Source organism: Onychomys torridus, chromosome 3 (assembly GCF_903995425.1).
Source record: "Onychomys torridus chromosome 3, mOncTor1.1, whole genome shotgun sequence".
Taxonomy (NCBI): domain Eukaryota; kingdom Metazoa; phylum Chordata; class Mammalia; order Rodentia; family Cricetidae; genus Onychomys; species Onychomys torridus.
The window spans coordinates 137,701,022-137,711,743 of NC_050445.1; the positions used below are offsets into that span (position 1 = coordinate 137,701,022).

The following is a 10,722-nucleotide window of genomic DNA, read 5'->3' on the forward strand; positions in this document are numbered from 1 at the left end:
AGAGAAAGAACATGAAGTTGGGTGGGTAGGTATGTGGGGAGGATCTTGAAGGAGTTGGGGGAGGAGAGGGAATATGATCAAAATATATTGTCTATTATTATTTTTATGTATATTATATAACTTTAAAAAAGATTCAGGATCCTGTACTATAGGGAGGTGTTAGGTCTGTGTTTCAGACTTCCTAGAGACGAGAGTAGAAAGCAGGTAAAGATACTTACAGAGTCGTAAATCTGCAGTGAGGGGATCTAATTGTAAAACTTTCTTCAGAGTACAATCCCAAAGTAAGCAGAGCACTTGGAAGAAGTCAGTTATTGCCAGAATTACTATACTTTCAGTCTTCACATTATGCCAAGATTATTCACCCTGCTGCTCTTTACAGTAACCCAGGAACTGATATCCAGAGCCTTAGAGGACCAGGAACCTGGCATTGCTTCAGAGCAAGGCTGCCGTCACTCACCATGAGTCTGATTGCTGCATATATGCACAGGCACACATGTGCACAGACACACATGAAGGTGAAATGCTCAAACACATAAAATAAAGTCTAAAAGGAAGATGAAAAGGATCAGTGAGTCCCTGAGCCTTGTGGATACAAGTGTTTGTTCATATGGAATATAAAAGCTTACATTGGAAAGGTAAAACTGCAGTCTTCTACCCAGTTACAACTGTCTGTAACTCCAGTACCAGGGGATCTGACACCCTCACACAAACATACAGGCAGCCAAAACACCAATGAACATTAAAAAAAAAAAAAAAAAAGAATAGAAGATTGTGGGAGTTGCTAATTTTTTAAAATTAAACTAAAGGTTTAGTGCAGTACGAAGTATAATAGCTAAGACGTAGAACCTGTGGAGGTGTCTGTTAACAGTTGAGTGGATAATGGCAATGTACTATATGCACACATACCATAAGGAGCCATAAGATGAGAGAGATCCTGTTATTAGCCCAAAGGATGGAACTGGAGGACACTCTGAGTGAGGTGAAGTGCACATACAAATACCACATAGTCCCATGTATGACAGCCAAAAATGTCAACCTGAGCAGGTTGGGGAGTAGCTCAGCTGTTAGGATGCTTAATCAGCTTGCACGAAGCCCTGGTTTTGATTCCCAGCACCCCGTAAGACTGGACATAGTGGTCCATGCTTGTAATCCCTGCATGGGAGGTGGAGGCAGGAAGATTGGAAGCTCTTTGATTGCATAGCAATTTTAAGATTGCCTGGGATTCTTGAGATCTTGTCTTTAAAAAAAAAAGAAAAAGAAAAAAGAAAAAAAAAGTTAGGCTGGAGAGATGGCTCAGAGGTTAAGAGCACTGGCTGTTCTTCCAGAGGTCCTGAGCTCAATTCCCAGCAACCACATGGGTGGCTCACAACCATCTGTAATGAGATCTGGTGCCCTCTTCTGGCATACATGCAAACAGAACACTGTATATGTAATAAATAAAAAAAAAAAAAAAAAAAAAAAAAGTCAACCAGAAAGTAGAATAATGACTAGGCAGAGTCTGGGAGGTTGAAGCATGAATGCTATGTGCATATATGGATCAATCACATTGAACCTTATATGTACGATGGGTAAAACGGAAAGGACAGAGGAAAAACAGTATGTCATCACAATGTACGGACGAGAAAATTGTGTTGTCAGCTGGAGGTGCTGGTGCTCTGGTCTAGTGCTGTCGAAAGAGGCCTGTGAGTCTGAGGCTAGCCTGTGCTACATAGAGAGACCCTGGTTCTAAAGCAAACACAGTCTAACAACAAAAAGAGAAAGAAAAAGGATGGTCATGGACAAACGAAAGTATGGTACTCACTGATCAACACTGGGATGGTGATGAAAATATGAAAGTGGATAAAATATGTATGTTTCAAAATAAATATTTTTATCCAATCTATGAAAAACAGCAGTGTAAGCACAAGATTTAGGCACATCATGGTAAATGTCAGAATAAACAGCGACCGTTCTTTCAAAGGTGCTCTCTTGAAGTAAGAAGGCACTGGAAAAAGAGGTCTTTGTATTTGTATTTCATTATTCATTCATTCCTTTAAAACTGGGTGCGTATAATACTTGATAATACCATGGTCCAGATAAACATTAATTGGGAGAAAAATCCCAAAGAGAGTGTGCCTAGCACTTTTGTCATGTGAGATACCTAGACTCGTCTTTCAAACCTTTTGATGGTATTGCCATTAGAGGGCAGTGACCTCAGAGTGAGGTGAAGGTTGATAGTTCCACCCTTCATCCCTCCTTCCATTTGACATGAGTTTGGGATAAGGAGAAAAGCATCTTTAGAACACTGCTTTATTCTATGTGAGGTTCAAAGTCTAACATGGAAGACTAAGAAAGCGGGGCCAGGCACAGTGCTGCATACCCCCAACCCCAGCAGGAGACAGAAAGACCCTGTGTGGAAAACAAAAAGGGAATTCAGGAGTTTAAGAAATGGGACATTGGGGGCCTTAGTAGCACACACCTTTAATCCCAGCACTCGGGAGGCAGAGGCAGATGAGTTTGAGGCTGGCCTGGTCTAGAGAGTGAGTTCCAGGACAGCCATTGTTACACAGAGAAATGGTCTTGAAAAGACAAAAACAAAAACAAAAAAACACACACAGGAAAAAAAAAGGGGGGGGCATAGATGGCTCTATGAACAGACCGAATACACAGGGAAGAGAACACTCCAACCACAGCCTCCAAAACACTCCACGAGTAGGAAAGTGTTCATGTGCATCTGTACTCATTTAGGGGTAATCATGGGCACCTGGAATTACCCAAGGATGCTTCCAGTGCAAGCATTTGGCGTTGTATTCTGTTCCAGTGTCTAACTCATTCCTACTTGCTTTCATGGGCCTTTTCTTTATTGTGTCTTTTATTTTTCTCCACTTACAACCATCACCACGATAAAGCTGTACAATGAATGAATATCTTTCACTCAGGACAATAAAAACAGCCTTCTGTGCAAACTAAAAGATGATTTAGATGATGCTAAGGAAAAAAGATTAATATTGAAAACAGATGAGAAAGTTATCTTGCACAGCTTAGTTAGGGATAGGAATAGACTAAGCCAAATGACTGTAAAACTTAATGTTAATCAGAAACAAGAGGACCTGTTAAAACACTGGTCCCCGGGGGCCAGAGATTCTGAGTCAACAAGCCTGGGATGGGACTTGGAAATTCGCATCTTTTATGTTTCCAAATGATGTTATGTCAATAGTCAGAGATCCCTATCTGAGGGCCACCAGATTGTCTAAAGTGTCCTGCTCATCATGCTGACTTTTTTCAGGATTCAGCTGAGAACATCTGCTTAGGTCCCCAGCTCCACATCTTCACACATCTGTACTCATATTGTTTCTATTTGAAGAGGCTTTGTCCTGGGTACAGTTGGTAGAGTGTGTGAGCTCTTCACTGAAGGCTGCCTCCAGAATGCCCTTTATGGACTGTCTTGCTTTCTTCCTAAAGTCTTTCCCCAAAAGAGCATAAAGGAAGGGGTTGAAGCAACTATTGGCAGATGCTAAAGCAATGGACATGTGGTCCCAGGGTAACACAGCTTTCCACAAAGAAGTTCCTGGGTCAGCAATCAATAATAGGACTCCAACAATATGGTATGGAGTCCAGCAGACAAAAAAGACAGTCACCACCACCAGGGCCACCTGAAAGGTTTTGCTCCGAGACTTGGTGAAGTTGGTTTTTCGCATTCGGAGAACAATGAGGCTGTAACAAGCCACCATGATAAAAAGGGGCACCAGGAAGCCCACCACCAGCCTTGTGATGGTCATTGCCGCCAGAGGGGTTAGTGCATGATTGTTATACGTGGACTGGGCAAAATAATCATCCTGGAAATCTTGTGACTGCTCAGGGTGAGATACATAACTGCTGGAAGCAGTAGGGGAAATCTGTCTATGAGCAGAGAGAAAAGCATCAGGGTTCTGTGTGTTGGTTCTGTGATCTTCAAGAGGAAACCCACTGGCTCTGGTGGCTAAGAGCGCACTGGGAGCTTTTACACTGTAATGGGGTTGTTGACTAGATAGTCTTGCTGAATCTAGAGGGAATGGCTCTTCAGAAGATCTTTGGAATGTTTGTGACTGGAGGCTAGTGACAGCTGTCCAAAGGTGATCACTTATTTGTAAAGAGGAAGGCCTGTCATCCATTCGTCCTGTTAGCTGAGCAGTGGAGTTGTAAGTAGAATTGCTTTCTGGTAGATCTATATTGTAGTAGTAGTAGTCCCAATAATCAAAGGACCTGTGGGAATCAACATTATAGGAACATATACTATAATTGTCTATAATGGTCAGTTCTCGGTGTACAAATACTGGTACACACATCACAAAGGCCACCACCCAAACGCATCCACAGATGGCGTAGGCTGTTCTCACATTCCGATGATTCTGGCACCAGATTGGCTTGTGTACCATCAGACAGCGGTCCAGGCTAATGGCAGTAAGCAGGAAGACACTGGCAAACATGTTGAGGACAATGATGGATGGGATAAGTTTGCATAGGAACAAGCCATAGGGCCAGTGTCCTTGTAGAATCAGGTGAGCCAGGGAGAAGGGCAAGGAGAGGCAGCAGAGGAAGTCAGCCAGGGTGAGATGGAGAAACCAAACTGTGTTCACGGTCCGCTTCATCTTTAGGCCAGCCACCCACAGCACCAGCCCATTGCCTGGCAGTCCCAATAGACAAGTGAGGATAAGAATGACCATGGAGAGAATGTCTTGGGGTTTAAACAGATGCGTTGAGTATGTGTCAGTTGAATTGGTGTCAGCAGAGGAAGACTCCATTGCTGCACCTGCAAAAAGATGAAGAAAATGTTAGAGCTGGTAGTACCTTTATAAAAACAGGTACTGTTAGGAGGCCTTATGTGGTGATGCACCCTCTCAATGCCACAGGCTCTCAGGAGTCTGGTTTGCATTCCTTCACCAGATTAGACACACAACAGCATTCTCTGATAGACATTTTAAAATCTATGGTACTGGCCGGGCGGTGGTGGCGCACACCTGTAATCCCACACTCGGGGGGGGGGGGGGGAGAGGCAGGGGGATCTCTGTGAGTTCGAGGCCAGCCTGGTCTACAGAGCTAGTCCAGGACAGGCTCCAAAGCTACAGAGAAACCCTGTCTCGAAAAGCAAAACAAACAAACAAAATCTATGGTGCTGATTTAAATGTGTATCAAAAAGGTAACTTCATTCGCAAGTTCATATCAACTCAAACCTCCCTGCCCCCTTTTTGTTATACCCCCTGTTTTTTGTTTGTTTGTTTTTTGGTGCTGAAATTCAAGCCTAGGGTCTGCACCTGTTGGGCAGCACTCTACTGAGCTACAGCCTCACCCCTTGGCTTTTTGGCACTGGATCTCCATGTTGCCCAGGCTGGCTGGCTTCCAACTGTATTGTGGAGTAAACTGACTTGAATCTCTGCTCCTCCTGCCTGACTTCTGAGTGCTGGGATGACAGCCATCGCTCCTAAGCGTTGCTGGGATACGTTCTGTTCCTCATTTCCTCGGCTTCTTTCTTCACTCAGTGTCTGCTGCTAACACTGAACAGACGTCTAAATGAGTCAGTGAAGAAAGACTTCTAGGAGGACTCTCCCTAGTCTGAAGTCATCGGAGGACTTTAGAAAGCTTTGCCACACTGACAACAGCATATAAATGTTGAACTTTGTATATTGTCATTTCAGTTATTTATTTGTTTATTTAGTTTGTGTGTGTATGTGTGTGTGTGTGTGTGTGTGTGTGTGTGTGTGTGTGACAACCACAAGGTTTCAGTCTATAACCCAGGCCATCCCTGAACTTGCAGCAACCTGCCTAAGCCTCCCAAGTAGTGAGATTACAGCAAGAGTCAAAATGCCCAGCTCTTTTTAATGTCCTTTCACTTGTCAACAATGTCCTCCAAGTAGGAGATGTGTCAGGATTTTCTCTTAAAGGCTAGGGCCGCCTCTTGGTGAATGACTCTAATCCCAGCACTGAGTCACAAGGCGTAAGGATCGCCACCAGTTCAAAGTCAGTGTGGGCTGCATAGTCAGAGCCTGTCGATATTCCAATGTGTGTGTAGCATATTTTACTTATCTCGTAATCTAACAATAGACATTTGGAGTGCTTCTACCTTTAGGGCATTTAAATACTCTAGAGCTATATTTCTATGTTTTCTACTGCTGTGATAAAACACTGACCAAAAGCAACTCGGAGAGGAAAGGGTTTATTTCTTACATATTCCAGGTCAGAGTCCAGTGAGGGAAGCCAAAGCCGGGGCCTGGAGGCAGTGACTGAGCAGCCCAGAGGAACACTGTTTACTGCTTGCTTCTCACGGCTGCTCACCCTGTTTCCTTATACGTCCCAGGACCATCTATCTGCCCAGTGCAGAGGGCAGTGGGCTGGACCCTCCCACATCTGCGGTAATCAACACAATGCCCAGAGTTGTCCACAGGCCAATCTGATGGAGACGTTTTCTGAATTGAAGTTCCTCTTTCCAGACAACTTGTCTCAGGTTGAGAGAAAGCTACCCAGGACAGCAGTTACAGACACATCGCATAGCACTTTCTAGACTTACTGTCTCCACATCACACAGGAAGATTTAATTTAAGAAATACCAAGTTTTTGATCCAATTATTTTCCAACTTTCTCCCTAAATATCTTTTTTTTAAAGTTTTTATGTTTTCAACTATTTAGTCAATTTTTTATTTTTATGTGTTTGTGTGTGTGGTCATGTGAGCTTATGTGCCCCATGTGCATTTGTGATCCTGTGGAACAGAAGAGGACATCGGCTCCCCTGGAACTGGAGTTACAGACAGTTGTGAGCTGCCATGTTGGTGCTGGGAATTGAACCCAGGTCCTCTGGAAGAGCAGCCAGTGCTCTTAACCCCTGAGCCATCTCTCTAGCCCCTAAATATCTTTCATAAGTGGTTTCTCCACAGTGATCTAAGCTGTGACTATACTACCCATTAGAGTGGGTTTTTTTTTTTTTGTTTTTTGTTTTTTGTTTTTTGTTTTTTGTTTTTTCAAGATAGGGTCTCTCTGTAGCTTTGGAGCCTGTCCTGGAGCTCACTCTGTAGACCGGGCTGGCCTGGAACTCACAGAGATCCACCTGTCTCAGCCTCCCTGAGTGCTGGGGTTAAAGGCCTTGTTGGATCTTACCTTTAACACAACTTCTCTGTCAAGGCAAACAGCTTGTTTGAGGGCCTATTATTCTGTTTTGCTTGTTTGTTTGAGATGGTTTCTTTGTGCAGTCCTGGCTATCCTGGAACTCACTCTGTAGGCTAGCCTCAAACTCAGGGATGTACTTGCCTTTGCTTCCTGAGAGCTGGGATCAAAGGCGTGCACCACCATGCCTAGCTTGAATTATTGTTCTTAACTCTCTTCTTTGTGGTTTGGGTTTATTTTTTCTTCTGCTTCTATTACTCTGCTAAAATTGCATTGAGAACTCAAACCCAAACCGATTTCTCTATCTTCCGCAATGCAGTTCTTAGCAGTCTCTCCTCCTGGTCTATTTGACATCCTCCCTATTAATGACATTTTATAAACATTTCTAAATGAGGCTAATGACTTCCATTTAGAATTGTGCCTCTTGTATGGCTTCTTCCATTCTCTACACTCAATTTCCATTTGTTAAAATACTTACTCTTCAAGCCTAAGATCAATGCATTCTATCTGAAATATTCTCTTATAATCCCTTGAAGATTCTTCAGTCTCTTCCTTGCATGTGTGTGCACCCACACGTACATACTCCTGTTTGAGTGTGTGGTTGAGTCTTTTCTGATGTGCACTGTGGGGTGGCATATTTTATCTTACGTTGTAATTCTTATGGTGACCCTAAATTGTGTGGTGGTAATGACAAGATGTGTTTACAAATCTATCGCACAGGGTTTACCATGTGGGTGAATGGTCACTTCTTTTCTTTTGTTTTTTCCGAGATGAAGCCTGATCATATAGCCCAGGCTGGCCTCAAACTGGAGCTCTTTTGCTTCCATCTACCGAATATTGGGATTACAAGGCATGTACCACAGTGACCAGGAGAATGATTACTTCTCAGGTTTCAATTTTTCATTTTCAATTACATTTAAAATTTTAGTTCTTAGCCTTTTCATTTGTACCCAGATGGCTTCCTTAAATCCTATACTGTCTCTTCTAATTTCTGTTTTGTTTTTAAATTCCCAATTTTTAAAAAAAAAAATTCTACCTTTTAATCAGTATAAAGTTGGTTTTATGTACTAAAACAAAATATACTGTTTAATATAATTTTAATATATCATTTCAAAATACAGCCTCATGTGATCTGCTTAGTTTCACTAACATTGAGCTGTTAATTTTGAAATACAGCTTTTAAAAAGAGAACTCAAATGGAATTATGCTCCACAGCTGAACAACACCACTCTTAGTAAATTCCCAACTATTACTGAATATAAGAACACGCTACATTTCTTTTAAATGGAAACCCAGGCATTTGGAAGTGATTCTGCTGAGCTTAACAAAGTTTGATGCAGGGTCTTACGTGAGAAGCAGAAGTTAAAATAACAAGTCAACAAAATGAAGAAAGGAGAAATGATTCCCTCCCTCCTATCTGTCTTTTTCTGCTCAGATCCCCCAATCCTCCCAGTTCCTAAGGTGACTGGCAGGGGTCCTGATCTACTGTGCCAGCCCAGCATTGGTGCACAGGATCCAAAGATGTCGAGGGAAAACAGCCAGAGATTGCTAGGAACACAAGAACACACAGAAATCATCTCTGGCCACTTTGCAGTTTTTGATGCTGAAACTCAGGGGATTGTGTGGCCTTCACACAGTCACAGCTGGGAAGAGTCGCCGGCCCTTCATCCAGTAACTGTTAGGCCAATGTTCTTTTTACTGCAAGGATCACACAGCTAAGGAACTTGATAATAAAGTGGACAGTGCAACTTCAAATAATAGAAGTTGAAAAGAACAAGAGAAACTGGTTTTATGCTGTGACTTATACTTTAAATATTACAAATGATCTGCTTTGAAAGTGTATGCAAGTCAGGCCTTAAGAAGTCACCCAGAGCAAGATCAAGGTTCATATTTCCCCAAATTTTGAGCAACCCCCCCCCAAAAAAAACCCCACCTCTTTGTTTAAGATTATTAGTTATTTTTTAAAAAAGATTTTAGTATTGAGTTAGCCAGTAGTAATAAAAAAGATATGTAAGATCCTGGGACTAAAATTTACCTATGATGAGTAAAGAAAAACAGACTCTCAAATCAAATCCTAATTATAGGATGACAGACCCAGCAGTGCGAGGGAAGGGCTCAGAGATTTGAAATTCAGAGAGAGAGACAGACGGGAATCCGCATATGGGTATATACACATACATATAAATAATGTGTATACCTGGGATCAGTGATTGGAGAACAAAACTAATGGGAACAAACAGAGTCAGAGATCAGGAGAAACAGTCATTTTATGAAAGGGAATAAATGACATAAATATTCATTATTATTATCAGAATGAAAATATTAAAAGCAAAGACAGATAGAGTGTATAGTATTTAGAAAAAAAAGAAAAACAGACATGGGGATAAGCAGGAGGAATAAAAGTTAGGGCAAGAGCCAGGCATGATGGTGCACGCCTTTAATCCCAGCACTCAGGAGGCAGAGGCAGGATTTACATACATCTCTGGGAGGTTAAGGCTAGCCTGGTCTGTGTAGTGAGTTCCAGGCCAGCCGAGACTCCATGGTCAGGACTCTCTAACAATAAAAACCTCGGACATAGAAGATAGTGAACTCGAAACCATTGTACATAAACAGTACAGTGGGCTAACCAAAGCACAAGCTATCAGCTTCATCTAGGGTTTCTTACCGAACACACTGAGATGAAGCAGAGGGCTCCAGCACTGATCTGCAGGTCACCAACAAATCCTATCTGCTCTCCACTCTTAGCTGAGATGAAGTCATGAAGTCCATTGGACAAGTAGCTGAGCGCCGACTTTCCCTGTGGTAAAGGGAACTCGGGATCTAGCCGGCTATCTGACTGCACAGGAAGGGGCTCTCTGTGAGTCAGGGCTTCAGCTTAGGCGGTTTAGATAAGAAAAGCAGAAGGGACAGACAGAGGAGGGAGCGGAACGCAGATGTTCTCTGCCAGAGCCTGCCGTCCAGCTACCAGAATGCCGAGGCAGGAAGCGAGAAATTTCCAGGCCTGCCTGGGCTATAGAGTGAAGTTTTTGTTTTTCCTTTTAAACTCATTTTTGTGTCTGTGTGTGCCACGTGTTTATGGGTACTCACAGAAGCCAGAAGAGGAGGCTAGATCCGTTGGAACTGGAACCTGATGTGGGTGCTGGGAACTGAGGGTCCTCTGCCAGAGCAAGCCCCATAGAGTGAGGTGTTTAAAAGATTTATTTTATTTTATTTTATGTGTAAGAGTTTTGGAGATATATATATATATATATATACATATGCTGGGAATTGAACTCTTAACTACTGAATCATCTTCCCAGCCTCTAGAGTGATTTTAAGGCCAACTTGAGAACGTTATCAAGATCTTACCTCAAAATAAAAAGTAATTAAAGGGGGTTAGGGATTTAGCTCAGTGGTAGAGCACTTGCCTAACAAGTGCAAGACCCAGGGTTCGATCCTCAGCTCCAAAAAAAAAAAAAAAGAAAAAAAAAGAAAAAAAGTAATTAAAGGTCTCGGGATGCAGATCAGCGCTGACCACTTGCCTGGCATGCTTAGGTCTGTGTTTAATCCTGGCACAGGAACAAGAAAGTGTGTGGTGGGGGGGGGGGGGGGGGTGGGGGTGGACGGGAGGTG

General features: G+C 42.7%; 1 protein-coding gene across 1 annotated transcript; it reads right to left on the reverse strand.

Moving 5' to 3' along the window:
* Positions 1-2,603: 2,603 nt before the first annotated feature.
* C3ar1 (complement C3a receptor 1) lies at positions 2,604-9,978 on the reverse strand. The gene is made up of 2 exons (XM_036181680.1): positions 9,776-9,978; positions 2,604-4,768 (listed from the first exon to the last, which is right to left on the reverse strand). Exon 2 carries the CDS (start codon positions 4,758-4,760, stop codon positions 3,309-3,311), a length of 1,452 nt encoding a protein of 483 aa, XP_036037573.1. The 5' UTR covers positions 4,761-4,768; positions 9,776-9,978; the 3' UTR covers positions 2,604-3,308.
* Positions 9,979-10,722: the final 744 nt, after the last annotated feature.